We start from the raw sequence: 21,494 nt of genomic DNA, 5'->3' as shown, positions 1-21,494 counted from the left end.
TACCTTGCGTCTCTGCTCGTCTCCCGGCCGAGAATCGGAACTGCACATGCGCCCGCCCCAAGATCCTTTGCGGCCGTACAAGCAGTTCCTGATTCTCGGCGTGGGAGCGAGCAGCGATAACGAGGTAAGTTTAAAATGATTTCAAGCGTTTTTTGTTTTTTTTTTACACTTCTTGCCTATATCTACTGCTTGCTAGCAGTTGATATAAGCAGAAAAACCGGAGGATTTAGAACCCCTTTAACTTGTCCCCGCCATCCCCCCGCCTCCATACCTGATTGCCCTGATCACTGGAAGGACACCCTGTCTCCTGTAGGGCCCGATATGTACATATCATGCAGGAACAGGCACATCTGAAGGGATGCGGGGATGTCCTGTTTGATAAAACATTAAACAGGACATGCCCGGAGTCCCTTTAGATGGGTTCTTCAGAACGCTGTTAAACGGCCGGGAATACGTGACCCCCTCTGCCCTCCCCTCGCTAGCCACTGCTAAGACACTCTGGGGGGGTTTGAACCCCCCCTATCCCCCCCTTATCTGCGCCCCTGATACCGCCGGGTCATCTGGTAGGGCCTCGATCACCAGCCGGTTGATCGTCTCCCTCACCCCCGTCCAAAATGAACGAAGGCCAGAGCATTGCCAGAATGTGTAGTATGGTACCTTGAGCCTGTTCACATCTCCAACAGGTTGAGGGGATCGAGCTGTTCATTTTGTTTAGGATATACGGGACTCTATACCAGCGTGAAACAATCTTGTATCCCTGTTCCTGGAATTTGCCTGCTATGGAGGATCTATGGGCCAACGACAGTATTGTACCCCTTTGAAGCTCCGTGAAGGATCTTCCCAACTCGGATTCCCATTTCTCAAGAAACGGAGGGCAATACGACTGTGGTGGAGAGCTGAGTTGTCTATACAGCCAAGAGAGGGCATGGCGAACTGGGGCCCCTTGATGACAAATGGACTCAAAATCCGTGAGGCGCCACGTCAACTGACTCAGCCCCGGCACAGAGATCAGAAAATGGCGGATCTGCCGCGCACTCCATACATCCAGCCCCGGGCAGGTCAAGTGTCGTATGGAGTCGAGCGACATCCACGTCCCGTCCAATATAAAGTCATGGAGACGGAACTTACCTACCTTCAGTAGTCTGCGGACGCGACCACTCTCTAGGCCTGGGGGGAAGTCGGGGTCCCCAATTACCGGTATCATGGGCGATGGGTGGGGGGAAATTCCCGAAGCATCAAGAGACGTCCTAGCCACCCTCAGCCTAGGCGCAATGAGGGGATGAGAGGAGATCTCTGGCGGCAGAGGGGAAGTAAGCCATGCTGCCCCCGAGATCGGCAATCTGGATTCTGAAAGTTCCATCCATCTTTTCTGATCTGTATGGCAGCACCAGTCCAGTACCCTGACAAGGTGGGAAGCCTTGTAATAAAGTTTAATGTCTGGCAGGCCCACTCCACCCCGGTCCTTAGGTAGTACCAGGAGTCTATATGCTAACCTTGGACGCCGATTAGCCCAGACATAGGATATAAACAGACGTTTCAGTTGGGAGAAGAAAGTGGGAGGTAAATGGATCGGGATCGCCTGGAGAATGTATAGAATCCTGGGGAGAATAGTCATCTTTAGGGAGGCGCATCGACCAAACCAAGTCAGGGTCAGGTCCTGCCAGTTCGAGAGGTCACGTTTGATTGCTTGTAGTAAAGGGGCATAATTTTCATCATATAAGTCGTCCGGGTCCGCTGTAACACGTACTCCCAGGTGGTTGAGACTCTTCTGTGATCAACGGAACTGGCAGGAGGACCTCGCATGGTCTAGCTCTATCGGGGGTAAGGAGATGTTAAGAGCTTCCGACTTGGCCTGATTAACCAAAAAATTAGAGAGCTTTCCATAGTTGTCAAATCCTTTCATAGGGGCGGGGATCAGGACCTTGGACGGGATATAAAGAGAAACAGATCATCTGCGTAGGCTGCCAATTTGTGAGTCCCCGAGGGAACCTGAAGGCCCCCGACGGAATCATCTGCCCTAATGGTGCATAATAGGGTTTCCAGCGTGAGGATAAAAATGAGCGGGGACAGGGGGCATCCCTGGCGGTGCAATTGGAGATGGAAAAATATTCTGATTTGAGTTTCATTAACTCTCACAGCTGCCGTTGGGGATGAGTAAAGGGCCATAATCCATGACCGCATACGTGTCCCCAGTCCCAGATGTTGGAGCGTAGACTTGAGGAAATTCCAGTCAACCCGATCGAACGCCTTCTCGGCATCGATGGAGAGGAGCATGAGAGGGCGCGAGCGCCTTCGGGCCGAATTAATCACATTGAGAACCCTGACTATATTGTCTCGTGCTTCACGGGCAGGCACGAATCCGACCTGGTCAGAGTGAATGTCGGGTATATAAGGGAGAAGCCTATTTGCCAGCATTTTTGCGTAGATTTTTAGATCTGTATTCAACAATGCTATCGGCCTGTAGCTGGCACAGAGGGACGGGTCCTTGTCCGGTTTCGGGATCACCGTGATGTGCGCTCGGAGGGCGTCAGTCGGTAGGGCACCCCCTTGTGAAAGGGCATTATAAGCTTCCAAAAAATGTTCGGAGAGTAGGTGCCCAAAGGATTTAAAGTACAACAGGGTGAACCCGTCCGGACCTGGAGCCCTCCTAGGCTTTGACTGTTTGAGGGCAATATTCCACTCTTCCACCGATAGTGGTACCTCCATGAGATCACTCACTTGCGAGGGCAGGGTAGGCATTCCCGATCGCGACAGGTAGTTCTCCATTAAGGGACAGCGGCCCGCTACGTCTACCTGGGACTGGCTGGGGTTCAGGTTGTATAAGTGGGCGTAGAAATCCTCGAATTCCGCGGCCATATCCCTTGACAATGACAATTTGGTACCTGACCTGGAGTTAATGTGTGGGATATACATTTTTGACCGCGTACCCCCCAACGCTCTCGGCAAAAGTCTACCCGGTTTGTTAGAGTATTCGTAGAAGGTACGTTTACATGTCACTAAGCGTTGTTTGGTGCGCTGGTATAGCAGGGCGTTCAACTCAGTCCGTGCCTGTTGGAGAGCTAACTGGGAAGATTGTGCTAAAGAGCGTTTGTGGGACGCCTCCAGTCTGTAGATTCGGTCTGTCAAAGTAGAAATCTGTTCAGCTCTTTCCCTCTTGCGTCGAGCTCCATGACGTATGAGAATCCCCCTGACCACACACTTGTGGGCCTCCCATACCATCGATGGGCTGGGCCCCGACTCGGAGTTGTAGATGAAGAAGGATCTAATGGCACCTTCCACCTCTGCTTTGATCCCCGTGTCCTGAATGAGAGATTCATTCAAGCGCCAGGATGACATTGGGGAATGCTGGGGTCCTATGACCATGTCCATATGAATAGGGGCATGATCCGACAAGAGTATGGTATCTATGGCGGCCGATCGCAGGAACGGCAAGGCCTGATGACACACAAAGAAAACGTCTATCCTGGAGTATGTCTGATGAACTTGAGAATAGAAAGTGTAGTCTCTAGCTTCGGGATGTAGAAACCGCCACGCATCTACTAAGCGTAACCCCTGAAGCTCCGCCTTCAGCCTCTTCAGGTACGCATAGGAGAGGTGTGACGCTCCCTTGGAAACATCCACTAGTGGGTCCTGTGCAAAGTTCATGTCACCTCCCAAAATCAGGGAACCCTCTGAGAAGGCCATAATTACGGACACCAGGTGTCTCAGGAAGGTTAGTTGGTCCGAGTTGGGAAGATACACATTGGCTAGGGTAATTACCTTGTCCCCAATCCGGCCCTTGGCAAGAAGAAATCTACACTCCGGGTCCTGTCGGAGGTCCATCAGAGTCCAAGGTAGTGACCGTGCCAACAAAATGCTCACCCCTTTGGATTTTGATAGTAGTTGTGGCAGGAAGGCCCTCCAGTCGTTGTCCCCGTCTGACATGGGGCCTACTCCGGGCTCACCCGATCCCGTTAGAGATGCCTCATCGAGTAGGAGCGGAGTGCAGATGGGCGAGAGTGGCGGGCTTGTGCGACTCACCGATGCGGGGGCCGTCATCTGGAGCGACTTCGGGATCTTCTTGGAAGAGGACGCATTCGAGGCCGCCGAGGGGGTGGTCGCCATATTGGGGTCCGGCCGCACCGAGCTATCTCCTCCCGCCCGTGAGAATAGTTGAAGGAGATCCGTCTGTCGGTGACCTCTACCAGTGGTGAACATATGTCCAGCAACTGACATGGGGTAAAATCTACGGTAAATCGTCGCCTGTTCCGCCGTCCCGGGGATACTGCACGGAGCTCACGTGAGGTGCTGCCTCACTCCGCCATGTCCAGGACACGCCCCCCCCATTTTTAATTTTTTATGTTTCTAAACTGATATTTTAGTTCTGATTTTTTATTTTTTTTATTATATATAATCTTTGTGTTCCCAAAGAAACAAGTAATGCAGCCATTACACAGAATTATCAAAGCGTTATGGGTGTCACTGAATGCGCACAGACTCTTTCAGACTATCTGTAACTGAAATTTGTTTGTTTTTTAAGACTGGTCATATTAAAAAGAAGCCACTGAAGTTTCCATCTAATTGCAGGATGCTGTGTACTGTATCTATGTTATATCACACAGCTCAGCCCCTTCTGCTACTGCCAATAAGTTACAACAGTCCCAGTAAGCCAGTCATGTCCAAAGTCCGGCCCGCGGGCCAATTGCGGCCCGTGTTTCTGTTTAATAGGTAATTTGGCAAAATCTATCTGTTGTGGCCCCCAGTGAATCCCAGAGCGCCGCTTGGGATCTCTGGATCTCTCAACGCCGCGGAACTGCATGTCCTCAGTCGGCATTCTCGCGATCTCTTGGAGGTCGCGGGATTTGGTGCGTTCGATCTCCCTGCACGTGGGGACAAGACTAAGTGACTCTCACCTGCGTGACATTTTGCGCATTGAAACCACTGCCTTTGAACCAGACCTAGCCTATGTGCTGCAGTCCAGATCTCAGTTTCACCCTTCACATTAGTGCAGGCAAGTTTTTTCTTTCAATTGAGATGAATACATTGTAAAATCTCAGTTAATGTCAGTTGGTCTAAATCGGTTATAAATATATTTGGACACAACATGTATACTTGGTGTTATGTTCCTGTTCATATTTTTTGAACTTAAAAGTTGACGGACAACTAGGGATGCACCGATATATTGGCGCCGAAACATATCGGCCGAAAATGGCACTTTTGGCATAATGCCGAAAGAGCCATGTTTCGGCTGATACATCGGCGCATCCCTGGTTTCTTTTCTCCCCGCTGGGCGCTGTTCCAGCGGGGAGAAAAGAAAGTGACAGCCAGCCGAGCGCTGCAGGACGAAAGCGATGTGAACTGCCGGCGTCTCTCCTCCCACACCGCTCAGCCGCCTATCGCAGTCCGGCAGAGCGGTGTGGGGGCGGAGACAGCGCTGTCACAGGAGGCTGGGCTTTCCTCTCTACACCATTCGATCAGCCTCCTGTGACAGCGTGTCGGAATAGGGGTCTGTTTAGACTCCTAATATTTCCCCCGAAGCCCCTAAAAGTAAAGTAAAAAATATTTAATAAAAAATGAATTAATAAATAAAATAAATATAACAAAATTAAAAAAGTTTATACAAAAAAATATCTAAAAAAATAAAAAATATTTTCGGTATCGATTTCGGCCTGACATTCTTTTTTAATTTCGATTTTTCGTTTTGTCTTTAAAATTTCCATTTCGGTGTACCTCTACCGACAACCTTTATTACTAGGGCTGGTAATAACATTTTTGTGTTCGATTTAATCGATTAATTTCGATTTAATTATAAGCCATTATTATACAGCCAAGGGAACTGTATAACTGGAAGACAAAAAGAAAGAGAAGGGCGCCCACCCTAGTGCAGATGGTTCTTTATTGTTTAAAAATAGCAAAATAGAGTGCAAAGGTATTCACAATGGTAGATCGATTAGAAGCATAAATGAGTAGTTCAAGGATACATCGGTTTACAAACTTCAATCAGCCTGTGTGCCAATATGGACGGCACACAGGCTGATTTGAAGTTTGTAAACTGATTTTTTTTGTAATGCCTTACCTGTTTGAACAGTTGAGCTGGATGCTGTGGTACTGGTGGTTGAATCGGTGGTGTTGGAGATCGAGGGGGTGGTCACTGCCGCAGTGGCTCTGTCGGCTAACGAAGGGAAGTGGGGAGGAGTCCGGTGATGTCACGGGCATCAACGTCACCGGACTCCTCCCCCCCTTCACTTCGTTAGCCGACAGAGCCACTAGGGGAAGGGGGGAGGAGTCCGGTGACGTCTATGTCCGTGACGTCACCGGATCTCCGAGGAACTCCCGTAAGCTGGCGGAAAGGTGAGTTCCGATCAAAATAATTAACGATTAATCGTTAATTTCCGCAGCCCTATTTATTACCAATAATATGTAATGTACTTTGAAATATATGTCAGGAACCTTGTAGCTTTCTGGATTCTTTTTTCATCTGGCCTTCAGATATGAAAGGCAGAGTGATTTAACACCTGTTTGGATTTGTCATCCATGTGACGAAATGAAAAGTATGCCGTCTGCAATAAACTTTGCATAAAATAGTTCATTTGCATTTAATTTTAATGGTTCAAAGAATGTCAGGCAAAATGGTCGGCCCTCACGCATGCTCACTTCATCAAATCTGGCTCTCTTTGAAAAAAGTTTGGACACCCCATGAGTAAGCGATGACTTAGGCCCCTTTCACACGAGCGTCATCAGTTACAAAAACAAAACTGCTGAAAACTGAATCAGTTTGCACATCCCTTGTCAGTTCAGTTCACATCAGTATTTTTTGCTATTACAGTATAGTAAATTCTCATGATTCTTTGCTTTCTCCCAGTATGCGTTGGGCTTGCCATCGGTCCCAAAAAAACGGACGTAACCTGGACTGATGTAAACTGGTCATCAGGTTACATCAGTCCCGTTCAGTCAAAATGGAGAGCTGATCCGTCTCAAATTGCGGACCTCAACTGACACTGATGTTTCCTGATGTCAACTGATGGTCATCAGTTTTCATCCGCAATGCCGTAGAGATGCTTTGTTGTCCGTTTTTCAACCTGAACGCTCGTGCGAAAGGGGCCTTAGGAAATGCTACTTCCTGCCTAGTGTGGATTAATGACCTCATTCTCTCAGACTTTACCTCTCAGTTGAGGTAGTCATTTGCCTGGAGTTCAGAAGAACTCCAAGCAGAAATTTTAGTAACCGTTGTAGTAGGGCTACCCCCGCACTGCAAGGGTTAACTGCTCCTTTTTGCCCAGGGTCAAAAAATTAAAACGTTCTACTCGCCTAAACAGCCAAGCCGGCTTGTTCATAGACCAGTCCCTGGAGCGTCTGTCCTGCTGCATTGGTCTAGTGATCCTCAAGTCATCACGTCCGATACACGGTAAAATATAGTAGTGACATCACTATATAAAAACTGCAGAAAACTACAGGAGGGGCGGATACAAGACCAGTCAAGGAGAGAGCACAGCAGTGACTGGTCTTTATTACAGGCAGCTCCTGCATGGGGGTAACGTTTCATACTGGATTACTGCACAGATCTGGAACAAATACACAAAGCAGACTTGTTCTTTCCCATCAAGTGAGGCCTAGAGAGAGAGCACGTCATTCTGTTTGATGTTAGGACCTCATAGGTATCTAATGGACTCAAAAGGCCCTCAAACTATTTGTGTACTCTCAATTTCCTAAATATTTTGCTGGACGATAAATACCTGATAAGCGTATTGCAAAGGCAATTAAGTGTAAATATTTGTGTCTACAGCTGAAGAGGATGAAGGAGCTGGAACATGAGAAGGATCTACTTCTGCAGGGTTTGGAGATGGTGGAGAAGGCTCGGGACTGGTACCTCCAGCAGATCCATACTGTGCAAGAGCAGCAAATGAATCTGGGAAAGAAGGTAGGTGGTCAAAAAGGGTTTAACCTGCGTACCTGCCGGGAAGTAGTTTGTAACACGAGCACAACTACGGCCATGTTCAAAAGCCTGAGGTCATCTAAAGCCAAAGTTGTTTTCTTTTAGGCCTGGTTCACACCTGGGCGCTTTACAGCACGTTCTTACGCTCTGTGAAACGCTCAACATGTGAAAACCAATGATTGCCTATGGGCATGGTTCCCACCTGGGCATTTTACAGCGCTTAGGAACGCGCTGCAAAACGCCCTACGCCCAAAGAAGTACAGGAGCTTCTTTGAGGTGTAAACCCAGCCTTAGTTTTGGACAGACAGAAAAGGTGCGCTGCCTTCTCAGGTTTATATTGCCGCTTAATAGACATCTGAAGTGTTCATGCCAATTAGGATCCTTTTAATTGGATTAGTCTAGTAAGCGCTGCGTTCAATAGCACTAAGCCCTGGGGAAGGGGGACCTTTTGAACCCCCGAAATGTTTTGGCTTCTTATGATAGACAATTCTAAATAAAATGAAATCTGGACTCCATACTTTCCTGCTTTCCTCATTGCACACCTGGGTTTTCTTGTGCTGTACTGTGCTGTCTGTCACCCTTGAAGAAATTCACTCTTTCTACTTTGTTCTGATTACTGTTGTCACTGAGACACAGATTGATGGGAAATGCAACATTTCACAGTTGTCACCAGAACACGAATAGGGTGGAAATCTTCCAATGAGGACAACTCTTCTCAGATTTCTTGTCACTTCTTCAATCCACAGGACGGGAAATGTAGATAAATACTCCCAATGGGACATAGACCACCCAAAAAAAAACAACTGATGTGTTTTAGGCTGCGTTCACACCTGACCGTTTTGTAGCGCGTCCTACGCTCGACGAACGCGCTACAAAACGGTCAAAAAAATAAATAGCATTGTAGTCAATGCCCTCGTTCCCACCTAGGCGTATTTCCGCCCGTCCCTAACGCCCTACAAAACGGCCCACGCCTGAAAAGGTCCCGAGACTACTTTGGGCCGTTTTGTAGGGCGTTTTCCATTGGGATACAGCCAAGCAGCCTTTGGAATCGCGCGACTTTTTTACCGCGAATCGCGGTAAAAAACCCGCGCGGCGGTCGTGCTTTTGCAATACGCCTAGGTGTGAACCCAGCCTTACTCCTTTTTTTTATACTTTTTCCAAAACAGAAAAAGGGTTTGGATTTAGGTACACCATAAAGTGTATGTACACCTTGACAAGAGACATCTTCTATTTGCTCCTTTTTTTGTCTGTTAAATATACCATCAAAGCATTTTGTTCTCTGTTTGATAAATGCAAAAAAACCTTCTTTATTCTGCCTGAAATCCATTGCTGTCCTGTGCACTCTAAGAGGTTATCGCAAACAATGTTATCAGGAAGTATTAGTGCTACAGAACATCTCCCCCTGTCTTATGGAGGGGGAGGTGTTCTGCACCCCAAATAATGGGGATGCACCGATGCCGGTTTTAGATGGTCATGACCCACTGCCCTGCTTTCTGATTGCGGATCCATGCACTCCCGGTGAGAGGGAATCTCCCTCTGACCGGAGGTTCCAGTATCAGGGTAAGTATCGGAGCATTTGGATGAGTACTTGCCCAAATGCTCAATATCGGCAGTGATACCAATGACCGTACCGGTGCATCCCTACCTACTATACTTTCTATCCTAGCGTTAAAATGCTGCTTCTCTATAGATAGTGACAAAGCTCACTCAATGTACTGTAAATAAGTGTGTTACTGGCAAGATCAATAGGTAAAATAAAGGGGCAAAAGCTTAAAAGAAGAAAACTAATGCAGCCATCTCATCCAAGGACTGGTAAGCTGCAATATATTTTTGGTTTTGGGGTTAACTAAGTTTTTCACACGTTATTTTCCACATTTTAGGCCTAAAAATTACCAAAGGAAATGATATATTTTAAAAAAATAATTTTTTTACATTGCAGAATATTAGGGCAACAATTTATCAAACCCCAAATTTCAGCAATTTTAATGCAAAAAAACTCGATATCCTATCCAATTGATCAAAAAATATAAAAGATGAGGTTACGACGTGTAACCGGATACCGAAATGCCAAGCTTAAGAATTACGCGTGCCTGTGAATCAGCAACAAAACCTGTACAGGTCATCAGTTTAGAGGTAACCATTAATATTGGCCCTAGAAATATTGCTCTCACTCTGGCGCACGTGGTGTAGCATAATCGCCGTTTTTGTACGTAGGCACACCCGACACGTGTTTACGTTCATATGTGCATGTTCGTGGGGGACTTTAAAATGTGGTATTTTTACATTTAGTTTCTTTTTTTAAACATTGTCATTGCTATCACGTAGGGGGCCTCACAAGCCTCCTATGTGTTAGGATGTTAGTGGTGACAGGTGCTCTTTAATGTCACAGTGGGGGCCTGTTAGATGCCTAATATCGCCTTTCCAGTGGAAAGAAGCTGAGCAAACGCAGATAGTGCCTGAATAGCTTCTTCCCTTCTCTAGTCAGGGAATGACAGCTGAGGAGCTGGAGGTGATGCAATCCATGCTGCTTCTAGTTTAATTCAGCGGGGAGGAGATCGGCGAAAAGGATGTTCACTTGTCTCTGCCTGCTGGCACCGCGTGTCGCACAAAATGGTCAGGTGTCAACCAGGGCCAACGTGTACAGTAAGTTTAGTGGAATCTTTTAACCAGACTGAGGTCATTCTGTAAGGGAATTCCGTCATGACAGAAATACCTAAGCTGCTATGGCTGGACCCTCTTCTGAAAAAGCTGGCTGCCTGGATGTCACGCAGCCTCTGGAGTAAATACTTTCAAGTCATTGACCCTCAACAAGGACTTGGCAAGTGAAGTCCAAACTCCTGACATGCTACCAGGCTGTGAGCGTTTCAGAAGGTGTTGAAATGGCGCATTTGCACAACAGTGAGACAATTGGCATTTTCAGTATGTTAGCGATGGCAGTCCCCATATGTTTCTACAGGTTTACGTGTCTAGTGATGCCACAAATTCTCCTTATTCTCTAGCACAAGAACGTTACAGCACTGAAGATGTTGCCACTTTTTAGGTTGTGTTTTTTTTAACAGGCTCTGTCTCTCTTCCAGGAATACTTCAATGATGCCCAACCAGGACCCTCGAATCAGCTATTGACCAGACTGCAGGAAGTGAACCGATGCCTGAGTGACCTCCTGTCTCCTTGCAGGGTGAGTTTGCTCCACTTCAACGTACGGGCTTGTTTAAAGGAGAACTATGGGGTTAGGGCTTTTCCCCATAGTTCTCCTAAGCTCAGTATACCGCAAGCTACAGCTCGCGGTATACTGAGACGCCGCAACTGAAACGGATCCCGACAATTGTGCCGGGATCCGCCCAGCTGCATGAGTGACAGCTGGCTCTGCCTATCTAGAGGCAGAACCAGCAGATCGAGTCCCTCCCCTGTCACGGCTCTCTGCAGTGACAGGATAGGGAAGTGAGCGAACGCCGGTATGTGTTCGCTCACTTCCCAATCTACTGCCGCCTCTTGGCCCACCGTGTGCCGCCTCTTAACTAAAAAAAAGTTAAACTAAAATTAAAGTTAAATTTAAAATTTAAGACTGCAAACAAATAAAAAAATAAAGTTAAACTAAAATTGAAAATTATTTTAAATGGTTGGTAATTTTTTAGATTGGCTTAGAGTTTTACAATTCACATTATTTTAAATCCATGAAACTAATTAAAATGTCTAATTTAATGCATACATTTATTTAAAACAATATAAAAGATGGGAAAAGTAATTTTCAGTTTTGGCCTGAGGTGCTTTGCAGTGCCATTCATTTCAATAGATCCCAAATGCTCCTCCTTCCCGCAGTGTGATTGCCTGCACTGGAACGCACGGTACTGCAATGCCCTGCGTTTCAGTGCAGTGCGCTTTAAAAAGATGTGCATACCGTTTTATTCTGAAGTAAACTTTGTCTGTAACACTCCATTTGTTTATTATATTTTAAATGACTAGTGATTTTTTAAAAATTGTATCCGATTGGTTAATAATCGGCTAACTAATCGATTATGAAAATAATAGTTACCTGCAGCCCTATATTCAACTGTGCTTTGTTTTTTTTGTTTGGGGAGGGGGGCCCCACAAAACACTTGGCTCTGTGATTTCGAGTTACGCTCCTGTCAAGGCCCCCACCCATATATTAAACTTCCACATTAAAGTAAAAAATAAACATATAAACCACAGGGACACGTTGGTAAATATACTTCTCCTAGCTCTGTAGCCCTAGCTTCTGTCCCCAGCCCCTAGGCATGGAAAGATCCCAGGCCATGTGCACAAGCATGGCTAAACAGTTACAATTGTTTTGGCAGGTGAAGTTATACATATGTATGTATTTAGCAGCACGGTATTGCCCACAGCTTCCATCTCTGGAGTACTTTCTGCATCATGGTTTCCTTGTGTAGGTAATTATGTTTCTATTTCCATTGACAGACTGGTGTCCACGCTTCACCTGTGACCAATGCCGCCCCTGTACCTGGGCAACAGCAAACTGTAAATATGTTAAAGGAGCAGAATCGTTTACTGACAAAGGTGAGTGCAAAGCTCATGTTTGTCCTCGGTTCATGGGACCTGGATATTGCCACCGTTTCCGTTTGTTGATGATGGTGGGGCTGTAAAAGCTGTAGGCGATCATGGACTTTCCAATTTCCAGCCACAGGCTCCAATATATTCCAAGGTATTGTCCGGCCTGCTGGAAGATGCAGTCCCTCCCATGTGTTTTTAGGGCTATTGAAAATATATAGATTGGGAAGAAAGGTTATAAATATATATTGTGTAACAGAATAAGCATGTAGTGGTGCGTCCCCTGTTAATAGATTCAAGAAAGAAAGACAATTCCCCAAAAAAGGAGATCCCACCACTGTTTCAAATGGGCTACTCCCAGTTGGATAGTACTGGCCTGGTTCATTTAGGACCCTATCTGAAAAGTTTAGAGGTAGCCATAGGTGGTAGATGGGGGAATGGAAGTGCCACAGCAGTTAAAATAGTCTCTATACAACTTTTTTCCACTAGAATCAAGGGGATATTTAAGTACTGTAGCCAAAGTATATTGGGGATCCAAAACACACAAAGGAATTTATCATAACTGGAGCAGACAAAATCTGGAGCAGTTGCTGATGACATCCAATCGGCTTCTCTCATTTTCAAAGCTTAACTGAACAAACTAAAGATATAAGCTTATTGGTTGCCATGGGCAGCTGCTCCAGTTATGATAAATGCCCCTCACTACCTTTTTCAGGGCTTAATGAGTGAAATTGTGTCTGTCAACTACAATCCCTGTCAAGCTGGCCAAGCCTGCAGCACTCAATCACAAAACAATACAACTTTCAAGCTGCAGGGGTTGTAGTCCACATACATGATTTCTCTCATGAAGTCCTGATAAAGCTGTGGAGATCTTTTGGATTGCAGAAGCTGCCTATCTACATCACTCATATTCACATCACTTTACTGTTGGGTGAGAAACACCAAAAGATTACCCATACCAGTCCAGCATTTTCTTTTCATAGATTTTAGATGACAGGCTCCCAATCTGGTGCTTTTCCCCCAGAGTATTTTTGTTCAGCATGCCTGCTCCCCCTTCATGGTCTACAGGCTCACCTGTCACCTGCTCCAATGGGATTCAGTATGGATGGTGGGAGGACATTTGTGTATTCCTAAATGCCAACTTGCTCTAGGCTAAATGAACCTGACAGCAATTTGGGTTCAAAGGAATCCTGGTGGCTGGGAAAGAAGTAGATCAGGACAGAGGAGGCAGCATTGGTCTAAATGCCTGTTCACAATGCCAATTCAGTATACCTATGCGCCCAGGAGGTGAAAGTCATTGCAAAGTGACCAGCTGAAAAGGTTTTTGACGCTTTACCTCCTTACAATTTTCAATATTTCAGTTTTTCACGAGTGCACACAATTTTGTGGCCGGGTATATTTGGCATTTATGAACTTGATGCCATCTCCTCTTTTATGTTTAATGGAAAATGAAGAGATTAATTGTGTATGTATGCACTAAATGAGGTGTTAGTGAAAATAGTGTGGAGGGAGAAGAAGGGGATGTTGGGTATAATTAAAGCACTTTAAAGGCATTAACCTGTTATAACATGCTGGACAAGTTCCAGGAGCCAGATGTCCAATACTCTATAAGTCTCTAGTTGTTGTCAATGGAGCTGGCTCCTGGATTGGACAGACTGACTCCTGAATTCCATAATAATTTGTTCACTACTTTGCTATGTTTAGGTACGGTTGTAATAAATTATTCAATCCCCATTGCAAATCAGGTTTGTTAACAAAATTTACAGACTTTCAGATGTTTGCAATGAACAAATCAAACAAAAGCAATTGAAATAGGTCATCACAACGAATGTTTCAAGTGGTTTCTCTAAATTCAACTGAATTCAAACTTTTAATGACTTCTGCAGTGTCACTATTATTCAGACCCTTCATGGCGAGCATCTTTAGTACTTAGTAGAGAACCCTTTTCCTGTTATGACCTGCTGCAAACGAGATGCATAGCCAGACACCAGCTTCTGGCAGCGTTCCTGAGGATCTCAGCCCATTTCTTTGAGCAATGGCCTCCAGTTCACTAATATTTTTGGTTTTGCATGCTGTAGCCACCTTCTTCAAATCGCACCAGAGATTTTCTATGGGGTGCAAGTTAGTGACTGTGATGGCCACTGTAGAATCTTCGACGACTTTTTTTGCAACCAAGCCTTGGTGGAATTTGAGGTATCCTAGGGATCGTTGTCCTGTTGGAACGTCCAATGACGCCCAAGCTTCAGCTTTCTCACAGACAACATGATGTTTTCTCCTAGGATTTCCTGATACTTCCATGAATCCATCTTGCCTTTCACATGCTATAGGTTTCCAGTGCCAGAGGATCCAAAGCAGCCTCGGAGCATCACCGAGTCACCACCATGCTTAACTGTAGGCGGAGTGTCCTTTTTAGCATATGCTTCCTTCTTCCTCTAGACATACCACTCATTCATACCACTCATTCATACCACTCATTCATAGGGCCGAAAAGTTTTTAACAATTTTATCACTCCACAGAACATAATACCAAAACTTGTGTGGCTTATTTATATGATTTTGATCATATTGGAGCCGACTTTTCTTGTGCTTTTGGGTCAGTAGTGGTGTACAACTTGGGGTTCTGTCATGGAAACCTTCTGCATTTAGTACGCGCCTTACTGTGCAAACTGAAACCTCAGTGCCTGTTACCACCAAGTCTTGCTTCGGGTCCTTTGCAGTCACTCGAGGGTTCTTCTCAACCTGCCTTCTCAGAAATCTGGTTGCAGCCATTGATAGCTTCCTTACTCTGCCCCATCCAGGTAGTGTAACCACTCTTTCTTTAATTTTGAACTTGCGAACTACGCTTCCAATGGTGTCTCTAGGAACATTCTCTAGTATCTTTTTGCATCCTGTTCCTTGTTGGTGAAGGGCGATGATCTCTTCTTTTACCTTTTCTGGACCATTCTTTTGACTTAGCCACATATCTAACATGCAGTCAAACCTGACACTCAACAAACCCCCAGCCAGTTCAGGTATTTCATGTGTTCTAACTCAAGCACACCTGGTGAAATGAATGAAGCCCTTGATAAGTTGCATCAGGTGTGCTTGAGACAAGACCTGCAGATGTGCACTTGTGAGGGATTCTACAGTATTCAGGGGGATGAATCATTTTGAGACTGCAGAAGTCATTTGCTGACTTTTCAGTTGGATTTGGGGAAACCACTTGTGACATTCATTGTGTTGACCTATTTCAAGTGCTTTTGTTTGATTTGTTCTTTGCAAACAACTGAAAGTTTGTACATTTTGGCAATAAATCGAGTCGAATAATTATCATTACACATGTCTAGTTGTAGCATCCATTAATCTGTCTGCATTGCTGTGTCTAGGAGGTGTGTGATAAAAGTGACCGCATCACCAAGCTGGAGCAGGAAAAATCGGCTTTAATCAAGCAGCTTTTTGAAGCGCGAGCTCGGAATAATCCTGAAACAAGTGCAATGGACTCCACATTCATATAGACTGCTGGGAGCTTAGCGCCATTGATCGAAGGCAGCAGAGGAGTACATGGCCCTCTGGGGACAACTATGGCAGGGGCGTCTTCAATAGTGTTTTTTTATTGCAGAATTCAGCCTCCTACGGTACAGAAAATATTGGATGAACTCACTGACTGCTGGAAACCTCCATGCACAAGATGACACCAGATTACCAGTCGTGTTTTGACTTTTCCCATCACAAGGAACTTTACACTACCAGTAGCCTTATCACACCAGAAACACTCCTTACATGAGGAATCCTTTCAGTTTTTCCTTTTAATGTTTATGGATTTTTTCTGCATTTTTAATTGTAACTTTGTTTACTCCAGTTTCTTTTTGTCGCTTGATAAGGACGTTGTAACTTTTTTGTCCTGCCCTGTAGGTGGCGTGCAGTAATGTGATTGGCCACAAGGTGGCAGAGGAGCACTGTAGTAGTTTAGAAGTGCCGACATTTACAGGAGCCAATCAGGACACTAGCGTGCTGCTATTTGCACATTTTAATACTCCGAATTTGTGCCAGTAGAATGCAGATTGTACAGACCTGTTTCTGGTTGCATTGTTTACCATTTCTGCTCTTTGGAAAAGGCGCAGTAATCCGTACTTAAGATATCTGATATAACATTCTTTATTGTTATAATGAAGGTACTCCAAATGCTGGAAAGTTATGCACAAATCCGTTTGCTTACGGCAGGAGGGGAGCCGTCCTCAGTGGCACGCTCCGTGTGTAGCCATTTCTGATGTCAGGCTTGTTCTCTATCCAGGATTGAGACAATGATGACACAGGAGATTCTCTGATTGTAAAATCTCCACTGCCGCATAAGCTGACCCAGCATTATAAATCCAGTCCTGACATCTAAGAGATGCCGGGAATGGAAGCGTGGGACTTCAGTTCTGCTTTAAGGTGCATATTGAATTTTGGCAATTTAATGTTCATATGTTGAGAAAATACAGAAGCGGAGCTCACAAGTCCAAATGATCAGTAGAACGTGAGCACTGGCTGTCAAATCCTATGCAAAGGTTGGCCACCTCTCCTTAAGTTCCCTGTTGATCAGTGAGGCTGCTTGTCATATTCCGTGGCCAATAGGGGGCTCAACAAAGAGGTGCTAGGCTTGACTTTTACAGGGCAATTGCAGATTTGCTCATAACTTCAGCTGCACATACTTGTGACTGTAGTGATCATTTTGACATGTGGATTCCACTGATGCTAACTTCTACTTATGCAGTTTTCATCATAAGCTCAGCTGTCCAGGTTTCTGGCAGTTGTATTATAACTCCTATTTCCATTGCTTTCTACTGTGCAGTACAGGGTTCTTTTAAAGAACACATTTTTTAAATTAACCTCTGCAGTGGGTAGGCCCATGCAAGGGTTAATAGAAGTTTTAAACAGAGTTCTACTTTAAATATAAAACCCCTTCGTGCCTATGTCTGTTTACCCGCTGTGCATATTTTATATATGTTTGTTATGAATGATCATATGTCTAAGAATTCTATTAACAACTTCTGTTGTCAGAGTAAGGGCAGACCATTGAATACTGATGTTTCAGTTGGCTTGATGCTGGCAGGTTGTCATCAATGGGGCCCATTCGCAGAGTAAATCTAGTGTATTTTCAGTGATTGTTAGGTCACTTCTCACGTTCCCATTTTGTTTTTTCATGCTTGCTCATTTATCATTTTTATTAGATACAGACATTTGTATATTAGCTGCTAGTTGGAGCTCTCAGCCGCGCAGGGAATGCATTGTGTTCAGTGAGTCGGCCATCTTAAAGAATAGCATTGTGGGAAGGAGCCATGAAGCTCAACTCTACTGTGTAGTGCTGCAAGGAAGGAAACAGGGTCTGCATATGTAATGAAAAATGATGACTTCTTCCATGTTCATAAATATCTGCAAATTATACACAAACAAAACAAGATTTTTTAATGACAATCTGATCCATTACATTTTTATGTAGAAACATTGACCAGATTTATTATTTTACAGAATGTATATAGTGCCAACAGTTTGTGCAGTGCTTTACAGTATAAGGAAGACATTCCCAATACAATTCCAGACAAGATGGTAAGGAGGGCCCTGTCCCTAAGGGCTTACAATCCTAAAAGATTTATCCATTTATCCATTTATCCATTTAACTCCTTTACTGCCACTGCAGTAAGTGTTGCAGAGCGGTAGTATTGGGATGTAAACAAACTGCAGCAGCGCATTTGTTTAAATTGTTTGTGTGTCTTCGGTCTGTCCGATGGAAGTGATTCTGGTGGCTATAATGCTGCCTGATCACTTTCTGTATGTGAAAAATGCTGTCGCCAACCCATGTCCCCCCTTTACACATGCACATGTGTGTTCTGGGCTCACCTTTACCCTCTGAACATACATGGGCACTGTCTGATGGAGAGCACGTGGAGATGAGAAACATTCGGTTCCCGATCTTCCCTAAAAACGAAGAGCCTGGAAGCTCAGTCTGGCCATTGGAGACGTGCAATTAGGGGGTTCAGTAAATTGCTGATGCCTCTGTAGAGTACCTGTCACTCCATATAAGCTTATCAGCCTCCTTCTGATAGCAATAAAGTTAGATGAACTAAAGGAAAAATAAGTGTTTAAACAATTAAAATATATGTTCATGGATTAAAAGACCTTTTTAAAGGTCCACGCTCGCATATGAACACACACCACCCATGGGTTCATAAATATCTGTTGTTTATTTTGTGCTTTTGTATGAAACCAAAACTAACTTGAAGGTATTTTATACTGAAAGTATCGATTTGATAAACTGTTCTGTTAATATTGTGCAAGATACAAAAAAAATTGCAGCTACCATTGTTTTATTATATCGGTCCTTTGCTTTCAGAAAATATAGCGAGTGGAATTTATCAAAATTGGAGCAGACAGAATCTGAGCTAGCTATATATGGCAACTAATCTGCTTCTCTCTCTCATTTTCTCTCTCAAAGCTTAAATTGGACCTTTACCCCCTTTCACTAAAAATCACATCAGCGTACAGCTTTATATGCTCATATGACATCATCTTACGTTCATTAGTTAAACAAACATTTGTATTTTACTTACAATTTCCACTTTGGCACAAATTATGTAATTGTGCCCAAGCATTGCATCCTGGGAAGGTTTCATCAGCAGTGCATTGCTGGGAAATCACATCTGTAATCTCAGGGAAAGGCATTTTCCTCCCCTGACATGATGTGCATGGTCACATGTCCTAGTCACATGTGCCAGAGTTCCAGGAAGTAAAGGGTGATGGATTAATCTGTCCGTAGGAAAAATGGCTACTGTGAGAAGAATGGGGAGGAAAAGAGAAATAAGCAAAAAATACAAAGCCGGCAATTATCTCGAAGTATGCGTTTGTAGATTGCCATTACTACACATTTCTAAAGGTGTGTTTGTTTTTATTTTGAAGATAAAGGTAGAGGTGCTCTCTAACTGGACAAACTGAAGAAAGAAGATGATTGGCCGCTGTGGAAAACTGCTCCAGTTTTCATACATTTCTCTCATCATGTTTTTGAGATTTAAATGTGTTTTCAGGTACACTGGTACATTTTAGCATGTCCGAAAAATGAGGCGGTAGAAGCTCTGGCAGCAAAAGTGTTAAAGTAGATCTAAAGGCAAGATTTTAATTAGGGAAGTGTTTACCTGTCAGGTTTTATTTTTTTTTGCTTGCGTCCCAATTGATAAATCTCCCTCACTTCATGTCCCATAGAGATAAGAAGAAGTGAGTGACACTTTCCCCAAAGTGAGAGAAATCCCCTCTTATACAGTTGTCACTGCAACAAGATTTCCCCTTTATTCCTGTTCTGGTGACAGCTCAAAATGTTGTCTTGTTCCCTCACTTTCAGTGGCAGAGCTTACCAGGACAAATAGGGTTCATTCTGACGGGCGTGCACATCGGTAAAAAGGAGATAATGAGGTCACCAGCACACCAAGGTCCACTTCATTGGTCTGTCTTTTATTGACGTTAAGATAAACATGGTGTCAAAGCAAATGCATTTGCCTGTGACGCCCTGTTTATCTTAATGTCAATATAAGACAGATCGATGAAGTGGGCCTTGGTGTGCTGGTGACCTCATTATCTTCATTGGCCATTTCAGCACCCAATCAAGCTACATATTAGGACACGTCGGATTGGAGTGCGATATTATACCTCTGAGCGCATATCTGTAAAAAGACCCGAACCTCAAAGGGGCAATTGCTGCATGTAATTGCGTGCAGCAGTCTATTCTTCCCTATGCAGACAGTGTCCAAGTGTGCGTCGCAATTACACACAGCGTCTATCCCTCCTGGGATCGGCCATTTTACAGGCATGCAGTCGCATCTGAATGAGCCCATAGAGGATGAATCTCCAGGGGGACACAGATGGTAATTGAAACTTGACAGGTTTGCAATGCTCACCCTCCCCACTCCATCCAAAAACAACAAAATACAACTTGCTGTTAGATACTTTAAAGTCTGGTGTGGGCAACCTGGCCTTCCAGATAATGTGGAACTACATGTCCCATGAGGCATTGCAAGATTGACCATTACAGGCATGATTCCCAGAGGCATGTTGGGACTTGTAGTTAAAGCACAGCTGGCGGGCAGCAGTTGCCCATCCCTGCTTTAAGGTGGGGAGGTCTCTTTTCTTTGATTTATGTAGCAAGCAATAAGAGGTCTAGGACTTCACTTTGTAAGAACCAAGAAGGACATATGTGTAGAGTCCGTCACATATGGTAAAGGTTTGTGGTTGGGTTCAGGCTGCCAGCATCCACTGATAACAGATATATCTGTTCTGGGGGAGAAATTATCCTTTTTGCATAACAAACAAAATTTTCTAGAAGTGATTGCAGTGTTCTGTTTCCCTTTAAAATATCCATGTTCTCCATTGTATCCTGTTGTAGATCCTTGCCGTGCCACTCTGCTGTTTGGAACCATTTTTACCAGTTTAGTGCAATACATGAACTGAACAGCATTTCACTGAGGTGCTTACATGGGTGCTGGAAGGAAAATGCATCATGGCAATACGGTATAGACAAAGTTCATCACCTCTCACTGCTGGCTCAAAATATAATAAAGATTGTTGCTTCGAAATGTAGAGCAAGAATTCTTTTTTTGTTATCTGATCAGCAAGTCATTTTACTGATAAGGCAATCTGCCAATCACATGTTTTGTTTTTATTTTCTATATATACAAACAGGTTTGTCCACTTTGTAGTTATCCAAAAGAATGTAAGATTTCTGATTTGTTGACTCCCAGTTCAGCCACCACTATCCATTGCAAGCACATTTCTAGTGGTAGTAATATGATTGTTGTCATTCGTATTATTGTTATATATATATAACATATATACTGCCTGGTCAGAAAAGTCACACACTAATATTTCATTGGACCGCCTTCAGCTTTGATTACGGCATGTATTCGTCGTGGCAACGTATCGATAAGCTTATTCAATGTTACAACATTTATTATTGTCCAAAGTTACATTTTTCACAAAGGTCTTGTAGTGCTGATGGGAGAGTCAGACCACTGTGAAAAGTCTTCTCCAGCACATCCCAAAGATTCTCAATGGGGT

At 44.4% G+C, this 21,494-nt stretch overlaps 1 protein-coding gene across 1 annotated transcript in view; it reads left to right on the top strand.

Moving 5' to 3' along the window:
• The window catches only part of SAPCD2 (suppressor APC domain containing 2), a 33,665-nt gene extending 17,714 nt beyond the window's left edge, over window positions 1–15,951 (top strand). The window contains exons 3-6 of the mRNA XM_018568703.1: window positions 7,763–7,897; window positions 10,990–11,088; window positions 12,348–12,446; window positions 15,803–15,951. Coding sequence (XP_018424205.1) covers window positions 7,763–7,897; window positions 10,990–11,088; window positions 12,348–12,446; window positions 15,803–15,931 — 462 coding nt within the window. The 3' untranslated portion in view covers window positions 15,932–15,951. The remainder of the gene's footprint in view (window positions 1–7,762; window positions 7,898–10,989; window positions 11,089–12,347; window positions 12,447–15,802) is intronic.
• Window positions 15,952–21,494: the final 5,543 nt, after the last annotated feature.

This window comes from Nanorana parkeri, unplaced genomic scaffold, assembly GCF_000935625.1.
Source record: "Nanorana parkeri isolate BGI_ZX_2015 unplaced genomic scaffold, ASM93562v1 scaffold1230, whole genome shotgun sequence".
In the NCBI taxonomy this organism is placed as follows: domain Eukaryota; kingdom Metazoa; phylum Chordata; class Amphibia; order Anura; family Dicroglossidae; genus Nanorana; species Nanorana parkeri.
The sequence above is the reverse complement of the archived record's forward strand: the minus strand, read 5'-3'. Positions and strand labels throughout refer to the sequence as shown.